At 42.3% G+C, this 22,453-nt stretch overlaps 1 protein-coding gene across 13 annotated transcripts in view; it reads right to left on the bottom strand.

Moving 5' to 3' along the window:
* Positions 1-22,453, bottom strand: part of ATP2C1 (ATPase secretory pathway Ca2+ transporting 1) — a 100,370-nt gene that overhangs the window by 30,788 nt on the left and 47,129 nt on the right. Inside the window, exons 1-3 of one of the 13 annotated variants that reach the window (XM_015281759.4) lie at positions 14,659-14,718; positions 14,085-14,235; positions 3,781-3,863 (exon numbers count right to left, since the gene is read on the bottom strand). The exons of 5 other annotated variants lie outside the window; for them this stretch is intronic. Coding sequence is in view for 3 of the 8 variants with exons in the window: in XM_015281758.4 (XP_015137244.1) it covers positions 14,085-14,090 (6 nt within the window). In the remaining 5 variants the exon portion in view is untranslated. Of the gene's footprint in view, positions 1-3,780; positions 3,864-14,084; positions 14,236-14,575; positions 14,719-17,043; positions 17,517-22,453 lie in introns of those variants that run through there. 7 more of the 13 variants (XM_046931765.1, XM_015281758.4, XM_015281757.4 and 4 more) reach the window with 7 other exon arrangements.

Below are 22,453 nucleotides of genomic sequence, written 5' to 3'. Positions count from 1 at the left end.
GAACTTTGAGTCAACGCTATTACAAGAAAACATTGCTTTTTAAGAAATAAAAACATTCCTGTAGTGCAGAACAGGATTTCAGCAACAGACAGCACAGCTCAGCACCGCACTTAAACAAACTGAAGAGTTTCAGAATTCTTGCTTATTCAATATTTGAAGCTCAAGCGATGCTCTCGTTCCACCCCTTCGTTACCCTCACTCTATCTTGCTGCACCCGCAGTTAATTCAGATCTCGTCCACCTTCCTGCTGCCACTCCATTAACCAGAGCACATCTACCACATAAACATGCACACCACAAAAAATGTTTTCCCATTACACTTGCATAGAATTTGAATGCGCCATTTAATGCCTTTGTACAATAAAGGTTTTGAATTTCCTCTGTGGATGCTGTAATACAAATACTTTGTATGAAAATGTGTTAGAAGATTACAGCATTCTTATCCCCTAAAAAGCTACGACAGCCTTCATTTTCTATACTACACACAGTTCTGCCAAGTACTCAAATATGATAGCTGCGATTAATTCAACTCCATTCTTGTTCTTCCAGCTGCTTACCTAAGTAAGATCACACCAAGCCTTCATCCCATGGGCGTGAGGAAAGAATGAATGAGGGTAAAAGCACCACAGGCAGAGCACACATACCACACTGCCATGGAGTTCCTAAACTTCAGTACTTGGTAGGTATCTACTGAATCCTATGTACACACGCTCATGGAGGTCTTCTTAAAACGTACTGATGAATACACACTGTATGGTATAAATATATATCTTTGCAAAAGTTAACTGGAAAGTTACCATTTTCAAAAACTTACGTGTTTCAACTGAAACAAATTGAGTTAAAACGTTTCAGGGGAAGAAAAAATAAAAATAAAATCACAGTACTTTGTGCCATATCGTTCTCTCAACATTTGTTGAGGTTCTTTTAAAATACTTCAAGTATACACCAACTGCTTTGGACATAAGGGAAAAAAAAGAAGTATAATTCTGTTCCTAGCAAGGGATATCTTTATGAGACGTAAAGACACAGTAATTGAACGCTTTTCAGAAACACAAGTGGTAACAAGAACTTGCACCAGGCTGGTTACATTATTCTGCACCAGTGGGACAAACATTTGTTCCACAGCCTAAGGTTTCTCCCACAGCACAGCATCCCTCTGCAAAACTGAGCTACATTAGAGCAACTTATACTAGAGCAGCAGAATGATGGGTACTTCAGCTAGGAAGAATGCAGACATTACGACTCTCAGCCTAACAAAATACTCTTTGGTACATAAATACTCTCTAGGACTTCACCACTGGAAGTGATGCAACACCATGGTCACCCAGTCTGCCAAGCAGGCATCCAGCCTTTGCTTAGACATAGCACTACTTGTGTCCACAACACACTCGATGCTTGTGAGACTCAGTCCATAGAAAGAGACAGCGTCACTCAAATCTGCCTTGCAGAATCTTCAGTATGTATTGCACCCACGTGCAGGCAGCAAAGACCGAGTTGGGCTCAGTGATCCTTACAGGTCTCTGCCAACTTGGGATATTCTATGATTCTGTGACCTGTTCTGAAATAGGAACACACACAGTTAAGGCTACTGAGCCTACAGATACAAACCAGTACTTCATTTAAACACTTCAGTTCTCAGGAAATTGCCACTGGAGATGATACCTTTTCATTCTTCAGAAGTTTACACTCAATTTACTTTTGCTTCTGTTTCAGTTTTCTAGGATCATGTGCTCTTTTCTTAAACCCAGCTTTCACGCAGAATTTTGCCACAATCTTCCCTCTGTGATATGACACACTACTGAACTACCAGCTCACGTTCTTTTCTTTACAGCTTCCCCTTTAAATACTAGCACTTGATTTTTGCTGAAAGGAACGCCATAGATGTGGTATCTGGTTACCAAACTCCAGAATTTAAGGCTGAAAACAATTAAGCCCAAGTACTATTTCAAAACAAATCCACAAATAGACGATTTTGACCAAGATGACCACATGCTCAACTAAAACTGAGCAACCAAGCTTTCCCACTAAGAGCAAGCAGAAACGTGAGCCAACAGCCATTACGAATTTTAGTGCTGAGAAATCTTTTTTCTGCCTATAGTAATGGACATGGCTAAAAGGCTTTCAAGAAACACATGGGTGTGGCACTGAGGGATGTGGTTAGGGGTATGGAGGCAATAGGTTGATGGTTGGACTGTATGGATGGTCTTAGTGGTCTTTGCCAAACCTACTGATTCTACGATTCTACAGCCGTAGACTCAAATATCAGTTCCAAGAAGGCACGCATTTACCTGATCGTTTCCTTAATATTATCAATAGGACTTCAAAAAAAGACTATTAACAAGCTCTGCACGAATATCTTTAGAAGTTAAATATCCTTAAACACCAGTGTTAAAATGATGAGGCTTTTCCAAATAAATCCTCGTTAGCATGGTAGAATTGTGCTACACCAAAGCCTATTTTGACAACTTTTTCTTGTCAGACTCAAAAAAACCCCACTGATTTTGAATGCATTGCATTCAGACTACCTCCCACTTTTAAGAACATTGTAAAAACTTTAGGCCATAAATCTAGCACAGGATTAGAAAAATAAAGGCTCAGAACGTCTTTTTACAGCCAGTTTCCTTCTCTAGAGGAAAACTAGTTATTATAAGACAATTCTGGATGGATCTCTCAAGTTAATTTCTCAAAAAGTTCTACAAGCTCTGTGTAGACTGAGCTCTACTTACTGTTCAGAAAAGAACAATTTTATGTTCCACACTTTGTCACCAATTACTTAGCCAGTAAGAAACTGATCACTGTTCCCTTTATCACCGTCTTCCAACATACTAAGTGGGTTAACACTGACAGATTTAAGGCAAAAAAAAGAAGTTGGAAAATCACTTCCCATCTGCTAGTACATAACAACCATATGCAAACATATAATTTTGCCTTTACTATGCATTACTTCCACGCTGCAAAAGAAAGACTTACAAGAGTCACTGATGTTGGAGAGACCACTAAGATCATCTATCTAGTCCAACCTATCACCACCATACCACTAAACCATGTTTTCCAGTGTGACATCTACCCTTTTCTTGAAAACCTCCATGCACGGTGACTCCTCCACCTCCTTGTGTGGTATTCAGTACCGTCTGTAACATCTGTTATTGTACCCAACAGAAGTTATCCCCAAACCTACAGTGTTCTACACCACAGGAGTCAAGCCACATACAGTAAAATTTCTTTCAATCCTGTGATGCAACTCTTTTTCAAACATTTATCTTTTGGTATCTTAGAATGCTTCATATTCCACCACAGGCAAAGATTCTGTATGGATAAAGGAGCAAAGAAATGGTGCTAGCCAATGCTGCTGTATCAGTTGGGCAGCACAGCTGAAGCTTCTGGAGCAATGATTACAGCTTTCCACTCCCCATTCACAGTTAAACCTACCACAGAACAAAGAAGCAGGATGCTAGCTAACAAAAATAAGCAGTTGCCTCAGGAGGTACTTTTCCTGGACCATTTCCAACATACACACCACTATTTCTATGGCAAGAAATGCACATCAGTCTTATGACCACGGAACTGTGACTAAAGCATGTTTATCAAAATTAATGCAAGTTTGTCTGGAAGGTTTACATTACTGGAAATTGAGAGTTCCTTCCTATTTTCTTCTGAAGAAAAACATGTAATTTGTCTAACCGGCCAACAGTTGAGCAAAGAAATTCTTCTTTCTCATACACTACAAGATTCTGTCTGCCCCCTTTCTAGCACCACTGGAGACCGAGTGTCAACATCCTACCTCTGATGTTCTGTTCAGCAGCAGCTTAGCAGGGATACTCCATAGTCCATTATCAATCACCAGGGCTCACTGACACAGAGATACTTTAAAAAAAAAAATGTAAAAGGAGAATTTTAGCTCTGCATGCTCAGAGGATGCAAATGGCAGGACCTACGTTAACTGAGTGGTCTACAAATTTTTCAGAGCATTCTTGCAACAAAACCTATTTTTAGATAACCTTGTGACCAAAACACTTCGGCTAATTAGCTAATGCAAAGTACTTCAAGTGTTACATGCGGTTACTCAGTTGACCTACAAGTACAAAATGCAAAGGCCATGTAAAAACAGAGCTACTCAGAACAGTAAAGAGAAAGAAAAACAAAACCAAGATGTTAAAAAAAATACAAATACATTTAAGTTATAGAAATTAAAAAGAAACATGGATCCTTTCCTTGAAAAGTTGCATTAGAAAGGCAAGAGAAAGAAACACAGCTGGGTTTGGGGATTCTGCTCCTGGCAAGGACTGCTTATCCAACTGCATGAGAAGCCGCAGTTGCAAGCTGCAGGTTGGTACAGCCAGCTCTTGGGAACCACTGCAGCACAACTGGAACTGCAAGATGAGTGGAAGCATTGCCTCAACTCACTTTCCAATATTTGCCTGCTAACCATACCAAACACCTGAATCTTTCCATCCATCTGATCAGCTCCTTCAATCCACTTGTATCTGGCCCATCAGGCCCTGTAAAACTGAATCTCTTTCAATTATTACAAAGCATCAGTGAGCTGCCCACAGATTCTTCAAAGCTACATTCACATTCCGGACCTGATTGCAACCAGTGACTGATTAATCTGTACTATGAGCAAAACCTCACTAGAGTACAAATGAACTTAGGCCAGACAAATTCTGTACTGTGCCATGCCCTGACCAGAGGCCTGACCAAAGCCATATCATATTGCATTCCCTGTATCAGAAAGGACATATGCTTTTACACTTTAGCATCACCTTTTCTGGGTTATTAATTAGTGATCTGCCTTGCAAATGCCTGTGCTTTTCTTACTAGGTTGCAGAAAGAGTCAGCACCTCTTCAGTGCACAACACCATTCCTCCCAGCCCACCCTGCCTCATGAATCAGCTTCCCTTTTTTATTTACCTTTCCCTCGTCGCTGAGCAATCGTCAATCTTTAACAACATGATAAAAAGGTCTTTCACTGAAACAACAGCTTCCATTTTCTTGAATATTCTATATGACCAAACTCTTAAGTAATATATACCAAGTGATTTAGAAAACTTGGATCCTATTAAGCAAGTTCTCCTGTCGTGTGCAATGCAGAGCAAAGTGCAGGGGATGACAATGACGGATCAGTATTGTGACAAAGAGCAGAATTCAGGATCCAAAACACCTAGTGGAAATGAGCATCAGGAACAAGAGCAGTTTTAAGCAGACGTCTGGGTATGTAATATAATTAAATAACAAGTGCTTACCTCTTTTACACTGTCTGGCAACCTGAAAGCTCACAGGGACAGAGAACTACCAGCTGTCAGTGAGCACAGGGGTCCAAGTGCTGGTGCAGAGACTTTGGGAACAGCACCTGCTGGGCAAGGGCTCCACAGTTGTGAAGCGTAAGGAAAAGCACTCCTTCCAGAATGGATATAACCCTTTTCTCTGTCAGGTATGGTATGTGCTTCATAACACTCATGCAGTCTTCTTATTCATCAGAACACAGTAATCAGAGGTTTTGGAGGTCCAGACCTCTGACCATCTTATTATTCATCTTCAAACTCTCCGTTTGAACAGGTATCATGACTATGATCCCAGAGAGCTACATTATAGCCATGACATTAAAAACCTCTTTTTCAGTGGATGTTTCTACAGCTCTTTGCCTCCACAGCTTTTCTATCAGACATGGTGCTCCTACAGCCTCAAAAGACATCCCAGTCCAATGGCTACATGACAGCAAGACACAGCAAAAACCCAAATAAAAAAACCAAAACAAAATGCAATAGGCATGCTTAATAGTTACAGCAAGTCCTAGACTGCCTGCATGCCCAGAAGCAAATCCCAGATGCACAGCAGGCCTCCAAAGTGGGAGGCTGGACACAGAGGAACACAGAAAGAGTCCTCAGACTGCTTTGGGAAAAGCAATACAAAATGTGGTTGTGACTGTGCTGCAATTTCCTCTGAAATTCCTCCAGATCTTAGCAAGAATTAAGTCTCCAGAGGAATTCAGTAGGTCTACTAATGTAAGAGGTAGGTAGAAATAGCTCAGAGTGATACACACAGATTTAACAAATTAATAAGAATTGGTAAAAACCAAGCTTACAAACCGTAAGTGCAGATAAACTACAAGTGCACTTCAATTAAGTAAATTTCATTTCTAACACCTTATTCTTGGCTTTTGAACTAATTTATCTATATTTTATTGATGGATGTAAAACTGGAAGTTATATTCAAGAAGATTTCATCCATGCAGACTGCACTGATAGAGCTGGCCGTACCTCATACATGGTTAAATCATGAAGATCAGAACTTTCCTGTATTCTCAGCTAGCAGTTTCTCTAATGATGGCTCAGAAACCTGCAAATTTAGCTATGAAAAGAGCTCAAATACTGTCTGATCGATAAACCCCTATAATGGAAGAAGAACCAGAGGAGACGGGCATGGGCCATGTGCTCATGAAGCTCAGGAAATAATATAGGGTGTAACTGACCACAGCTGTTGCAAAACAAGCTGACTTCATCAGGAACACAGAGGGGACCGAGTGTGGCCTTTGTTTCAGATAAACAGCTTCATCAGTCGAGCAGATCAACTGACTATGGTTGCTGAGCGGATCAACTAGCAGCATGAAATGTTTTCTCCCTCTGATCATTACAAGTGTGAAATCTCTCTGAGTTCACCTGTATTACACGGCCCACAGGTGGAATACCTATATGAACCTGGTCAGGGAGTATTGGACTCCAATACCTTTACTGGAAAGAGTGCTGCTTTCTCAGAGCTACGCTCCTTCGGCACAGAAACGTTCACAACCAATTTGCAAGAAGCATACTTTGCACTGCAAAGAGCCATCCCTTCCCACCCCCAAAAGGTGGAAGTCTGCAGACTAATGAGCCGCTTATTTTCTACCAGGCTCTGTTTGCCCAGGATACCCGGCAACACTCTTTGAAGGCTTTGAAGCTGCTGTGCACTATCTTCATTTGAGTGGAGTCTTTTCCAAAAGCGTGACGATTTTCCACTTCTGGGAAACAGCTGCAGCAGCCCTGTATTCTAATATTCAAAGAAATTTGTTCCTATTCAACAGCATTTTAGTTTAAACGTTTTACCAGGAGTCTCCACATCAAAGGAAACACGCACAGAAAAGTTCTGCCTCTAAAAAAGCTGGAAGGAAAGAGACCCGCTAATTTGCATTAATGAGTTCTCCCCGCAGAGCAGATTTCTGTCCTGGGAGGTCACAGGCTTTCAGCCCATCGCTATTGTGTTATTTCATAGGACTTTACAGAAAAAGGGTGGTATTCAACCTGGTGCAGAGACCACCCATTAACCGAAGGAATCCAAATACCCAAATGAGAACAACCTGCTAAGCAGCCCTACGGCCTGAAAAAGCCTGTGCTGTAGTCCACTGCTGTTCCAGCAGCACTTAAGGCCCTCCTGAGGCCAACAGCAGAAATGTACCTCTTGGTACACGACACTGCTGGAATTCTGATCAATTAAGCAACAGAAACCTGAATTCTAAAGCTGACAGGCTAAATCAAGGTTTGCACAACCGTGTAAGTCATAAAACATTAAAAAAAGAAAGAGACCTCTCTTTCCATAACCATACCTGCTTCAGTCAGTCTGAAGAATATCACAATGCTCCACGTAACATCCAACAGATGTGAGCAACTGACAAGCTGTGGTGCCCCATCCCTGGAGGCACTCAAGGCCAGGTTGGATGGGCCCTGGGCAGCCTGATCCATTGGGTGGCAGCCCCGCCCATGGCAGGGGGTTGGATCTGGGTGGGCTTTAAGGTCCCTTCCAACCCAAACCATTCTGTGATTTACCCTATAAAAGCTCAATAACTACGTACTAAAAATACTGAAAAAAATACTAAAAATATTTAAGTACTAAAACTACATGATTAAAAAATAACTTGTCCAAGAAATGTATCTCCACATGTGAAGTGCATCTTACTCTCAGGATGTTACATCTTTTCTTTAAGAAACAGAAAGGAAAGTAGGGCATTTAGTTCAACTGAGGATACCAGGACAACACCAAAATTGGGCAATTTTCTGTAGTTGCAGTATATACTCCATGGGGTTATCTTGCAAGCCTTGTGAATGACAACTGCCTGCTCTCTCACAGGCAGAAAACACTTCACAGATATTTCACAACAATAACGACACCTTAAGCTGACTGCAATGCTGCAGATTCTATAAGGAAGACTGGTCACAAAACTTCAGATCAAGACACTCAACCTCTGGGCAAACTGCCTTCCCTTCCTGCAGCCCATTTGTGTACTATACATTTGAATAAGAAAACCAAATATTCAACCTTTGAATACAACCAAAAAGACATGCTAGCTGGACTACTTTTGTACACTCTGGTGGCTGTACAACAATGAATTCAAATTCTCATTGCCCCAATCATTGAGCTGCCATCAGAGTTAGCAAGAAAGCACTGACAAACACCAGAACAATTTGACTACCAAGATATTTGGCCATTTTGATTCTTCCTGTTGGAAAAACTCCTTGAACGCTGGAACAAATCTCCTTGAACGTTTCATTTCATTTTCTCACTGCTTATTAATCAGAAGAATAAAAAAAAAAAAACAGTATCCTAAGCATTCACTGAAATTCATCAAAACAACTTGTAGAATTATAGAATCCTCAGAGTTGGAAGGGACCTCTAAAGACCATCTAGTCCAACTCCCCTGCAGTGAACAGAGACACCACAGATGGATCAGGTTGCCCAGGGCCTGATCCAGCCTCACCTTCAAAGTCTGCAGGGATGGAGCATTCACCACATCACTGGGCAACCTGATCCAGTGCCTCACCACCCTCACTGTAGAAGATTTAGGTTAGATATAAGGAAAAAGTCTCCCCTCTTTTAAATCATTTCCCCTTTTTCTATCACCACAGACCCTGCTGAAAAGCTTCTCCCCTTCTTTCCTGCAGCTCCCCCTGATACTTAAAGGTCACTCTCAGGTCACCTCACAGCCTTTCCAGGCTGAAGAGCCCCAGCTCCCTCAGCTTCTGCTGAGACCAAAGCACTTGGTCAGCTCAGAAACTCACTGCCCAAGAGCTCAGCTGCCATAGCTCACTTGGCACCAAAAAGCACAGGCCTCCACTTAAATCCTGATTCACATGAGGCATTCTAGAAATTCAAGGCCAGAAGACTTTGGGCAGAAATACCAGTCATTAATCTTGCCACAGTTGCTAACTTTTTGCAAGAGAACATTTCAGCTTAGAAATAAGATCATATGGCTCCCCTCCAACAGCCTGTCTCTACCTCTCATGGCTGAGCTTCTCAAAATGAACGATGGCACTGGAACAGCAAACACCGAAACATTTTAGTACCCTGTGGGATACTACCAACATCCCCACAGCGTGTATGGACTTAGCTGCCATGGAACTGTAATTAAACAAAGTCTCAAAGAGACATGTTCACTCAGTATTTACAGTTCAGATTTGTTTAAAATAACGAGTGGAACTCCAGGACCTACCTGTTGGTTATACACCCGGCAGCTATGCAGTTACTTCATAATGTGATGAAGTAATATTCTAATAAAAAACAAATCAATTCAAACTTACAGTTTAGAAGAAATAAGACCAAGCTGGTGTCAATGCCTTTTAAAAGGCGAACGTGACTGGCTGTGGTGATGCTCACAATAAGGTTTCTTACAGTTAGCATCAAGAAAGCAGCATCGCCGTATTCACCAGGATCTGTAAGTGAATTATGTATGTACAGGAAAAAAATGCTGCAGAAAACCAATGACAAATTATTTTAAAAGCCTCTGTAGATTCTGTAACCTGCATCTGCCAACCCATGATCCACTCTATCCCTTCTAATTACTTAGACTAGGATATTTACAAAACAAATAACTAGAAACAGATGCTTGGCCCATATCTACACCTTGATTCGTGTATTTTATTTTCCTTCTCTTCTCTGCATGGCAACTCCGTCAGTCTTTCTAGCTGATACTGACCCCACTGCAAATGTCAATTAATTATCACCTGAACTTGTTCACCAACTCAAAGGCTCAACAAATGAAATATACTCATCTTTAACTTATTCCACACAGGGAGCCTCAGCCTGATACACCAAAGCCATGGCTACAGGAAGAACAGAGTCAATCAAACATCCCGCTTGCACTAAGCTGTGGGGGCTCTCACCCTTTATGCCCTCCAGAGATTCATACACTCATTATTTCTGACATGAACTGGATTCTCCACGAGCCCATGCAGCTCCCTAACTCAGCATGGGGCTAGGGGAAAGAAGGGCTGGGCAACAGTCATAGCGGCCTATGAAACCAAGATCAACACTCATTTGTCAGACTGGACATCAAGAAGAAATGAAAATGCTCGTTTCTCTGTTAAATCAGGTATCTTAATTTTCCTTACACTACTGCAATTTGTGACTCACTGAGAGCTAGTGCCATAGATCCCAATATAAGAGGGCTACAAAGCCAACAAAATAACTAATCACATTCTGCGGCACCTGAACTCAAGCAGATCCCACGTTAAACCACTGCCAGATTATCATAGGTTAGTACTGGTATATATACATGGAAAAATCAGGGACAGATGAAAACTGTGTAATGATCTATCAACCAATCATACAACAGAGGCAGAGGTGACACCAACTGCAATTTAAAAAGGAAGCCTGTATTTCTAATGCAAGGCAGGTGCTGCATTGGCAGTGCTATGATAACTAAATTCGTAACAGGTAGGAAATTATCTACTAGAGTTGGCCTTCAGTGAAGACTTCAAATACCATGGCTTGAAAAAATAAAATAATTTAAAAAAACAACCCCTTCCCTCACTTTGTCCTCCAAGTTAAATGGAACAGACGTCATTTATGCCAACATCAATGTAAAGTGCTGCATTCCAATTTTCTCACAGAGAGCCATAGATTGAAACAAACTGCAATCAATGAATACAGAAATTCTTGTTTCACCTACGCAGATGATTTATTAAACAAGTAATAGCGAAAGACATGTGAACTGCTGTGATAAGTCCAGCTCCATTTCTGAATTTGGAACATTTGCCATCACAAAATTCATTCTCATTATTTTGGATATTACGTTCAAGTATAATTGATGATGCCACTCTGGAACAGCGTGGATTGTTTTCAAGCCCCTGCTGCCCCAGGCATCCTTCCCAGCCTCCACCCTTCCACCAGCCCTTAGAGCTGCAGAGTCCATGGGCAGCTGGTCCAAGATGTGACCACTCCACCCCCAAAAAACAGAAGCTGCCCACCGATCTCAAATTGGTCACTTTTCCAACACAGCCTACATAAAGAATATGCACAAAACTCACTAGGAAAGCCAACTATACTCCAAGCATGGGTTAAAAACAAGAAAAACGCGTGTTGTCTCAGCAGCACGTGACAACCTAAAGCACCTTCTTCAGAGAAAGAAATTGACTCACCTCAGTATTCATCCAGTTATCAAAACTATCCATAAATTGCCATTGACAGAGTATAGATTGAAACAGCAGTCTGTGATGATCAGCTAAAGCTAACCAGGCCTTAAAACAATGAAGACTACAGGTTTCAAAACCACCATGCAACATTTTTATTATTTACAGCAAATCTGTGCTCGTGCCAATGTTCTGTGTGATTTTAGGAAAGTCTACAGGTGGGAAAACGCAGTTCTGACCTCTTCCAGTAGGCACAGAGATCTGAAAATGAATGCTACAGAAGACCTTGGTAACAAAACAGCACCACTGTTTCACAACTGGTATCACTTTGCACTCAGAGCTGTTTTCTCTAAGCAGCTGCAAGTCCTCTCACCTGCCCACAGGTTAAGGAAGAGCTCCAATTCTGGAGTCACAGAACTCCAAACAAAACCACAGTCTTCATTCCTCTAAGTCACAGCCTCACTGAAAAAAGCAAAAACCTTCCTATGATGGGAAATTTACTTCCCCATTACCGTGAGATGCATGAATTTTGGGGGAAGTTTAATTAGCTAATTCATCCCAATGCAAGAGACAGAAACCACAAAGTCTTGGGACAAAACATTAGCTAGCTTACAGTGACTGTACCACAATGCTTATGAAAAATGAATTATGAGATGAAAGCATCAGTTTTCCAAATGGCATTATCAATTCTGTCCTTGAATATTGCTCCAAATACAGAAAAAATAAAATCTGCCATTTCTTGCTCAACATTCAAACTTTCAAACATAGACTTGGGAAAAAAAATAACACATTCCATCTTCCTGCAATCCTTATTCTACAGCTCGAACTCTCACCTGGAGAAAATACATTAAGGATTCTGTCAGTGGTGCTGAAACGATCCAAATGAAAGCTGCTAGCTTCTAGCTGGCTCAAAATGTCAAATGGACAGAAAAAGAGGAGCTCAAAAATGCCGAGAGACAAAAACACACTACAGACAGTTGTAAATATATGTCTGCCCAGAAGCTCAATTATGAGCCAGCGGAGGTGGGGGGATGGGGGGGGGAAGAGTGGAGAGAAAGCAATGCAAATGTTAAGAGAGAGAACCAACTCAATTTTTCAATTCGTGCCAAAATTGAGCTTTCCTGCAACCCCCAGGAATCTATTCCATTCTGAAAACTTTCAGTAAACCACAGCAACTATTTGATCCTTTGAAATACACGTCTGATCATCTGAGGAAGTATTTTTCCCCTGGACGGAGCTATATTTTATGTCACTCCTATCATACAAATATTACTCCTCCTATTATTTATTCCAAAAGAAACATAAGAAACACCAGCCCTCAGCAGAATTAGAATGGACCATACTGTACCACACAAAGCTTGATTATCTGTAACGTCATATTTACTTGCTAATAGAACTAAAAGACATTAGAAGCCTTCCTGCTCTTTCAGTTTAGGCACACAAGCATCAGGTAGATACTTTTTCCCTACGTGTATTTCTTTTCAGTGGCATTAGATTCATTGTTCTCCCCCTGTCCTGGGAGCCAGTCATTCAGAAACCTTATTTACAATGCAGCAACTTTAATGCAAAGACACTGACACTGCTTCTGTCAGCTAACTGGGCTCCCAAAGCCAAAAATCAGTCTCTTAGAGATGCCCCCCCCTACAAACATAGATGTCAAAACTTCTGTCTGAGAAGCTTTGTGTTCTTTATGACAAATACGCACTTAGAAGACATGATCAATAGCACTGCTAAAATTCTAGCATTTTTCAAGTTAGAAAAATGTTCTGAGATGCAAGACTGTAACAACCTATGGCATTTTCAACATAAGTTAGACTTAACAACAGCTTTCCAGTCACTGGAAACAGAATGACAACCAAGCATGGAAACCCACAAGTCTACCCCAAGAAGGTCTACACGGGCTACCGAGTTGGACCCTTAAGGAAGCATCTTTCTGCTCTGACCTCCTCAGGTTCACATCCATCCACAGCAAAGAAAACACAGTGGCCACCAAAAAATTCCAGCCAGTATCTCCAAAGAATAATGACAACAGAGATCAGGATAAGGGGACTGCTATTTCATAGAATCATGGCATGCCTTGGGACCTTACAAATCACTAAGCCTCAACCCCTTGCCACAGGCAGGGTTGTCACCACTGGACCAGGCTGCCAGGGGCTCCATCCAACCTGGCTTTGAGCACCTCCAGCTCACATCCATCATAAAGAAAACTGTAATTTCAAGAGATTTACTACATCCCCAGACAACTCAGAAGGAAAGCGGCGAAGCTCACACTCAGCATCACCAATGCAAATGGGCTTTCAAGGTTCCCAGAGCTCACACAAAAAACCCAGCATGAAAAACATGAAATAACTGCCCAGACTACACCATCCCCAAACCAGACGAGGGGAACGCATATCAGAGCAGTCCAAAGGGGCGACTTCCCTCATCACAGCTTTACACCGGCTCGCTAGTCCAAATGGCAGCACATTAAGCTTCAGGCATGGCTTTAATGTAAAAAAAAAAAACAACTGCAAAGAGGGCAAGATTAAGCGAATACGCAGAAAAAATATTTCAACGCCAAGTGCAATTAACGCTCCTCAATTTAACCATTAAAGAGGAATTTCAGCAACATCCCATCATCTAAGCAGCAGCGAGCCCAGAGGCCCCTACGGAGGCGAAACGAGGCACGCTCCCAGCACAGAGATCCTCTCGGCTCCGGGGAGAGCTTTACCTTCATCTTCCATCGAAATCGTACGTGAGTCGAGAGTTACAAAAGTCTTTAGCAACAGCGGCGCCGGAGCGGGAGCTGAGAGCTGGAGAGAGAGCCGCCCCGAGATCCCCGGCAATCACACCGCTCCCTCTGCCCCCACCTGCAGCAACATCTGCAAGAGAAACCAGCGCTGGAGAAGGGCGATCAAATAAAATAATGGTAAAAAAAAAACCCCGCCGGACCCCGCAGGCCGCAGCCCCCCTCACGCCGGGGCGCGCGGAGGTTGCGGAGCGCCGCGGCACACAGCACAGCGCGCAGCCGCCGCACCGCACCGCGGCCGCTACCGCCAGCGCCTCCCGCAGCCCGGGGAGCTAAAAATAGCCCAGCGCCCGCCCCGAGCTCCCTCAGCGCCGGTCGGGAGGGAGGGAGAGGAGAGGGAAGAGAGACGAGAGCAGAGGGAAGGGAGCGGTCCCCCCGCGGCTCGCCCGGCCGGCCCGGCCCCGCCCGCTCACCCAATGGTGCAGGGGCTGGCGGTGAGGGGGAGCCGAGGGGGAGCAGAGGGGAGCGGACGGCAGCCCCTAGCCGCGCCTCTCACCTCCGCGCCTCGGGGCGGCAGCGCGGCCGCATCCCCGCTCCGCTCACTTCCGCGGGCGGCGGACGAGGCGGGGCGCGCGGCGGAAGGGCGGGCGGTCCCCTCCGGCCCCTCTGCGTGCGCCTGCGCCCCGGAGGCGGGAGGCGGCTGAGGTGGCTGTGGTCGGTGCTTCGCCGCCTCTCAGCGCGGCGCGCGGCGTGCGCGGCGTCCGTAGGTGCCCCCGCGGCCGCAGCAATAAACTCGTTTCCAACGTTGCTTTGAGGAAAAGTGGCCCTGGTGTGGGCTCCGTGTGAGGCCCTTGCTGCCTGGGGTCGTGCCCGGGCTGCTGGTGGAAGCTCAGCGCTTGGTTTTTGCAGCCAATCACATATGCACCGGCCCTCATCACCAACTACCGCGGAAAAGCTTGGCTGATTAGGTTAGATGTTAGGAAGAGATTCTTCACTCAGAGGGCAGTGAGGCCCTGGCACAGCTGCCCAGAGAAGCTGTGGTGCCCCATCCCTGGAGGTGCTCAAGGCCAGGTTGGATGCAGCCCTGGGCAGCCTAATCCGGTGGGTGGCAGCCCTGCCCACAGCAAGGGGTTTGCGTTGGGTGGGCTTTAAGGTCCCTTCCAACCCAAACCGTTTCATGGTTCTGATTCAATTTGCTTTACCAAGATCTGCAGAGGAATGTTACTTGAAGCCGCAATTCCAACACTCAGCACCAAAGCGTGGAAAAGTTTAAAGTCATCCCCACTCAGATAAATTTATATTTAAGGGTAATAAATGTAAGGTAGGATGCACAGTGCTAGTAACGATGCTGGTAAGAACAAAACACATTCAGGCTCTCAAGGTCATAAATCGAATGCAGACACGCTAATTGTAGGCTTTACATTGCTTCTAAAGGAGTGCAACAACGTGGATGGAGAGGCACAATCCCACTGACAGCTGATGATTAACGACCTGTCGCCTCTGCTTTGTTTTTCTTAAGCAGCAGAAGAAACCAAAATCCATCTCTGTCACTTCATAAGGAGCATTTAACAGAACATTATAATTTTAAACATTTTAATTAAGCCTCCTGGACCATAACAGCATGCTTCTCGAATCCCTCAGCCAAACGTGGTCAAGTTAAATAGCTTATGTCCTCTTTTCAAGATCTTAAAGCTCAATTTTTGGGTGCTAAAATAATTTAAATTTGTCCACGTATAGCGATAGGTAAATAAGAATTAGAACTGCTGATTTGAAATGTGGGCCCTAGATACTTGCTTTTAGGAAAATAAGGAGACAACAAGCAGGTCAACTGAGATTGCCTAATGCCTAATTTTAGACCTATCCCATTTATTTGCCATGTTACACAAATATCTCCATGGTTACTCCATGAAATTGCCCATTGCAAGTAGCACTGTCATTGTAGGTATGGCTCCAAAAGCACTGCTTCCACTGACTTGTTTGTGATGCCAGCAAAGAGCCATGTTAGCTACCTGTGACACTAGGACCATTGGCATGTATGACATTTTGGACTTCTTAGCGCTATGCAAGGAGAAGCTTTGGGGAGAAGACTGGAAGGGAGATCTTGGATGTTAGCGAGCTTATCCAGAACTGAAGCTATTGGGATGTAAATAACTGGGACGAAGTCTGACAAGTAAGAAATATCCTTCTTTCACATGTCTTTAAAAAAAAAAAGAAAGAAAGAAAGAGAAAAAAGTCAAAAGTAAGCACATGGTACAGTAACAACTGAAAAAAAACTTCATCTCTGGGACTTAATCTCTTTCATATTAGTGTAAATCTGCCAATCATGCGCTCCTGAGTGCAGCCACTTCTGCATTATCCTGGGACTGTATCCATCCTTGGGAGCTGTATTACTTTTTCTACCGTACGTGCTCCTAAGTCCAGTGGCTGTTTAATGAACAGTACTTGTATTTTATCTCCATCTGCTGCTGAATAAATAGAAAAACCTGACCTTAAGGTGAGCTGATACACAAGAGTATTAGAAGATCCTTAACATCCTCTAAGGGGATGGCAAAGTCATTATTTAGCAAACCAAAGCATTGTTATTATAATGCAATTGCAGAGATACGAGTCGAAAATAATAATAAAAAAGGCTTTGATTACAGTAACCAGCTAGTTGGCCATATTCAATTTGCAAGAATTTGTGTTAGATCTTTTTAATCTCATGTAAAAATTGTAAAAAAAAAAAAACTGCAATAAAATGCTGGTGTGAATTATCCAATGAGCAAATGTGTCTCTATCAACCCACGACATAAATAATTCAAATGAAAATACAGAAGAATATATTAAAATATTAAAAGCCAGAAAACCTCTAAACCTCACCACTGAAAGCTCTTTTAAAAGAAAGGTAGTACTTGAAACGATACGCAGTACTGATAGGCTGAGGGAAAAACAGGCTGCTCACCTCAGTGGTGATTGTGTCAGCATTTGCCTCTCTCTTGGCTGCAGACCTGAAAATGCTTTCTAACAAACAAGTGAACCTGCTGACAATAGGTTTGCATTTATGAAATCAGCTTCATGAGCATTCAGTGCCAGCTTTAGCAGCCAAGTGCTCTCCTTGCTGTGGCACTGTAGGGTTTCCGTGCCACCCAGATCCTCCTAAGTGTTCTGCGTCACAAAGAAAAGAAGAGTTCTGTCATCCAGCCACACACACACATGCCCCTCTTCATTTTTGGGAGATTTTTACCTCCCAAAATCTCACCATTTACCTGCTGTTGATGCTGAAATCAGAACTTTGCTTCTGCAAGCGGCTGTCAGCAGCAAGGAGCCACCAGGTTATCTCAGAACGACAAACGTAGGTGTTAATCAGAGTGAGGTTATGTGAGGACTGATTCCTGTTCAAAATAACCCAGCAAATCAGTGAGCAGAGGCGTCTCTAACTGAATCAGAAGTGGTTTTGCTGGCACAGCCAAGAGGGTGGCACTGCTACGGGAAGCATAAATAGGTGCTTTTTATGTTCCTGTTGGCCTCTGGAGATGAAAATTTGATAGAATGAAATAGGATATGGGTTTTTTTTTTAGTGTAGTCAGCCAAAAAAAAAAAAAAAAAAAAGCATCCTCTTTTTTCCTGCTGAGTGAATCTAAAGGCAACCCAAAAAGTTTCAACTGCCTTTCTACTTATTTGGAAGAAAATAAGAGCCTCTGAAAGTCTTGGAAAAATTAAGACATAATAAATCAGAGACATTCCAGATAGTGTCGTTTATCATCTGGATGGGAAGAAAGGAGAGTTCTGTCTAATGTCATTCAGTGGGTAGGCCCTTACCTGTGGAAGTTCATATGCAAGCTTGACTTGGTGTTTCAGTCTTCAGGATCACAGTGAATTCATCTTGGCAATCCCCTTGTGCTACATACAGCACTATCAGAGGTAGTAAAGTGTATTTTAAACACAGTAAAGATACCTATAATGGCATATTTCACAGTTTGGAGATCTGCTAAACACAATGCTTTTAAGGCACTTTCCAGACCGTAACTTTTCTGCTCTGAAGTGAGCTTTCAGATCCTCTTAAAAGATCCTTTTAAGATACATTTGTTTAAGTGTTGTCAGAGTTGAGTAATGCTAATAAGGTCTACTACAAATTTGGTTAATTTCATGTAAAGTTTCTTTACAAGTTGTAATAAGAGAGAAGCATTTTTCTGAGTTAATTAATATGTGAACCTTCAGTCAAAACACCTATTTGCTGACTTTGCTTTAGGCATAATTCAACCTGTGCTCAACAGACTGAGCATAAATTAGCTTTTCTGGAAGAAAAATTACTTTCTGGTAAAATTGACTTTCCTTTGAATTAATCGTACTATTTGTCTTCTTTCATCTATATGTCAGAAACTCAGCAGTGTTTTTACAGTCCCCTGCACGGTACCTGCATGACTCGAGTCAGATGGAGGAAGGATGAGAACAGATCTTCCCATTTTCATACCCTGTAAATCATTTGTCACTTGTAAAGCCTGCATTGCATATTTCCTCCCCACATCCTTTCCACGTACACTGTCCAATTGATAGCTAATTGGAAGTAATCATCTTTTCTCTGAATAGAATTCTCCGGGGGAAAATCCATGGCAACTCCAGCTAAAGCTTGAATATTTCATATGTGCTTGTGTATAGAATCACTGAATCATAGAATCACCAAGTTTGGAAAAGACCTCCAAGATCATCCAGTCCAACCATCCACCTATCACCAATATTTCCCATGTCCTTCAGTACAACATCTAAACATTTCTTGAACACCTCCAGGATCAGTGGCTCCACCACCTCTCTGGGCAGCCCATTCCAGCACCTGAGCACACTTTCAGAGGAGTATTTCCTAATGTCCAGCCTGAATTTCTCCTGGCACTACTTGAGGCCATTCCCTCTTGTCCTGTCAGTGATTACATGGAAGAAAGGGCCATGGGAGAAGAGGTATGTATATATTTTTTCAACAAAAATTTTTAACTTTACTGAATGTAAAAACAATGAAAAAAATTATATCATTCTTTCAGAGGAAATAAATACTCATTTCATTTTATAAATCTGAGCATGCTGAGATGTAAGAAAGGTAGTTATATTTTCAAATTACCTTAACTCAGCCTTATCTTGACACCATGCAATTATGATAATTAAAGAACTTTGGTTTATGGCATTCTTAAATTAGTTTTCACTGACTTTTAGAGCATCGTAAGATTTAATCCTCTCATCCCATCCTTAAATCATGTCCCTGCTGGTGTCCCGCATTCAGAGTGGGGGTGCAGCCACACCGCAGTTTAAGTTGGCATTAAATCAGGTTTTGTGATTCTCCTTTTGCTGACTCTTAGTTCTGTGCTTCTTCTGTGCTGGCTTTGTTGATTACCTGGTTCAGGGAGAACTGTCCAGCCCACAGGCAAGCCAACCTCAAAGGAGGCATTACTGCTGAACTCCCAGAACTGGTGCAGGAAGACGAAGTGTGGCAGAGGTGGGACTATAGGAGCTCCAACCTTAAATCCATTTACATTGTAGTGAACATACTCCGTCAGTCAGAGAATCTAAGAAAATGTGGTTTAATCTGTCCTGCTCAGAAAGACTAAATTAATTCCATTTCTCACTATAGGGCTTTACTGCTGTCTCTCAAACTTGTATTTTGTCATCTGTATTTTTCTTGATACATTCCAGTTCTCCCACATGCTCTGTACTCACCTGCCAGTCTCTTCCTTCAGCCTCACTCTTTTGAAATAGTTAAAAATATTAATTGTGGCTTTTTCATAGAGGTTTTCCCTCCCTTCATTTAAGGCTCTTCAGCCATTTTTGTTTTACTCTGTTTTCAGAGTTGACTACTCCAATAACAGCTTCACTGCCAAAGTGTGAGCTTTCAGGAGACGTGCTTCTATCCTATCTATTTTGGCTTCAGATTTCTTAGGATGATCCTACTCATTTTGTGAAGAGCTAGTTTTCTCTTGCCTGAAAAAGGCAGCGAAGAGATTCATCCAAAGAGAATGTGCTCTGTAATTGGAATATGCCGAAGCAAGTTACTACTATTGGAAATGTTAGCTGAGGCAGGCAGCACCTCTTGTTGGATGTCTGCTGTGGGAAACATGCAGCACAGCTCTGCAACATCAGCTGCAGCTACGGTCACGTTACAGCCCATGTACAGCAGAGGATGGTAACAACTGCTCCCCAGTAATGTAAAGCTTACATGTCTTCATGATGGATTATTGCAATTCATTAAAGAGGAAAGAAGAACTCCCCATCTACTCATTTAAGATGTCAGTTCCATTGTAGTAAGATGCCTGTGGTGGAGAGTAAAGACAATTCAACAACGCAACAGTAAAGAGTTAAATAATCAGTGGTAGTGAGGTGGTTTAGCCTGAATTGATTCAAGGCTAATGTGCCAAGAAGCTCAGGAATGCTGCATATATTATGAGTCTCTCAGCACTTGTAAATTCTTTTTCAAGATTATCAGTGGAGTAAAATGTGGTGAAGGTAATAGTAAGGAGCTGGCAGTTAGTAAACAGATGTTTACCTACTCACAAGATTTCAGCTCCGGGCAAGAACAAGATAATTGGTTTGATTACTGTTAAGAGTAACGTGTCAGACTGCATAATTTTATTCAGACTTGGAGCCAAAAGTTTTATCAAGTGAGAGCATCAGACAGCATTTCAGACTGGGAGAAATCCATTATAAGCTTCTGTTGTACAGGACAGCTTACATTCTATTTTCCTTTTTGTTTTGAGAAGTACTGTGTGTATGTAAATGAAAGTCTAGTCTTCAGAAGCTTTTTTTCACTCCCTTATATCTTGAAAAACCATGGTCTGAGGTCACATTTTTAATCTGGTAGTGGTTGCTGATAAAAGCAATTAATGTAGCATGCCTTTAGTGCAGCTATGTGCTCTAGCATAACCCCCCAGCCTTAAGGTAACCCCTGAGACTCAATCTGTATTCAAATGCGTCCTCAAACAACTCGAGCAATTAGCTTTGTGTGGTGACAAGTGAAAAGCTGTATGCACTGGGTATACAGCACTTATAAATTGAGTAAAGTACACTTGGTGAAACATTGGAGTTTAACCAGGTTGTGTGGACCTGGTACTCCATCCAGGCACACAAGTTTGTGCTAGGATGGACCAAGGTGGGAGTAAGTGCTCAAGGTGGGAGTAAGTGCTTCTCTTCCACTGCTGATGGATACTGAGCTTCAGCACAAGGGTACTAGGATGGAATAAAAAAATTAACGCTCATTTCTGAGCAGCACAAAAAAAGGGCTTGGAAACATAGTGCTGGACTATCTTCTACACTACCACCGTTAAGTGAAATGACATTGAATAATGGATCGCTGAGAGTTGGATACAGCCCCCGGTGAAGTGGCACCTGGGAGGGATAAACCCCACAGCTATATCACATAAAGTGGGAGCGAATATTCCACCAGCCTGTCACAATGGGAGGGTTAAAAGGGCCCTGAGGTGCCCCTCTCCTTTCCAGTAAATCAGTGAACTGACGTCAGCTGCATTCTGTGCATCTGCAGCAAGCCAAGAAGCACCAGAGGGGGATTTAATTTAAAAAGAGTTGAAACCGGTACCATATGCCCTCCTCCCTACCATCTGGCTGGGGGGACATTTTGTACAAATTCAGCATGCCAGCTGCCTGTTCGGAAGGAAAAAAGAAGTTTCTCTTTTGGTAAAAATATTTGGCAGTTCCCTTTCCATCTTTAGTGGCCTCCAACGTAATCCAGATCTACGGAGGAGTTCTACAGATGCAGCCCTATTTATGGGCCTCAGAAATAGGCAATGATAGATAGTGAAAAGCTTGTTTCACTGTTTTAAATTCTTCAGCCCAAAGTAAACTGCAATCCTAAAGATTATATATAATGTTTGAAAACAGCCCAGAGTCTGTTTGTGTCTAAACAGAGACACTGTTTCTATTGTATGTCTTATATATTTTCTATAACACTTATGGTCATAAGATGATATAAGGTGGCATTAATTCATTATGATTATGAGATCATATTAATCGTAACTCACCGGGTAGAAATAATTTAAATATATGATGTCAGATATGATATTTTGTCGTATAGATTTATGATTATGCAAATCGAAGATATGTTTATAACATTAGCTTATCTTTAGTTTCTGTCTAATCAAGTATACTATCTGTTCATATACCTATGGCTTATCTTATATGTCAAACTAAAATAAATAAATACATCACGTTATAACCATTTCTGATGCATTACTCACTGACCTGTGAAAAATCATCCATTAAGGGAGAAAAAAACCCCTCACATTCTGAAATAGTAGGAGTAACATGCTCATTAGAAATTGACGTGAAGTATGCAGCAGGCATCAAGATTTTGCTACTCTTTAAGTTGCAGAACAGAGCTC

This window comes from Gallus gallus, chromosome 2 (assembly GCF_016699485.2).
Source record: "Gallus gallus isolate bGalGal1 chromosome 2, bGalGal1.mat.broiler.GRCg7b, whole genome shotgun sequence".
Lineage (NCBI taxonomy): Eukaryota > Metazoa > Chordata > Aves > Galliformes > Phasianidae > Gallus > Gallus gallus.
This window is presented reverse-complemented; position numbering and strand designations above follow the sequence as displayed.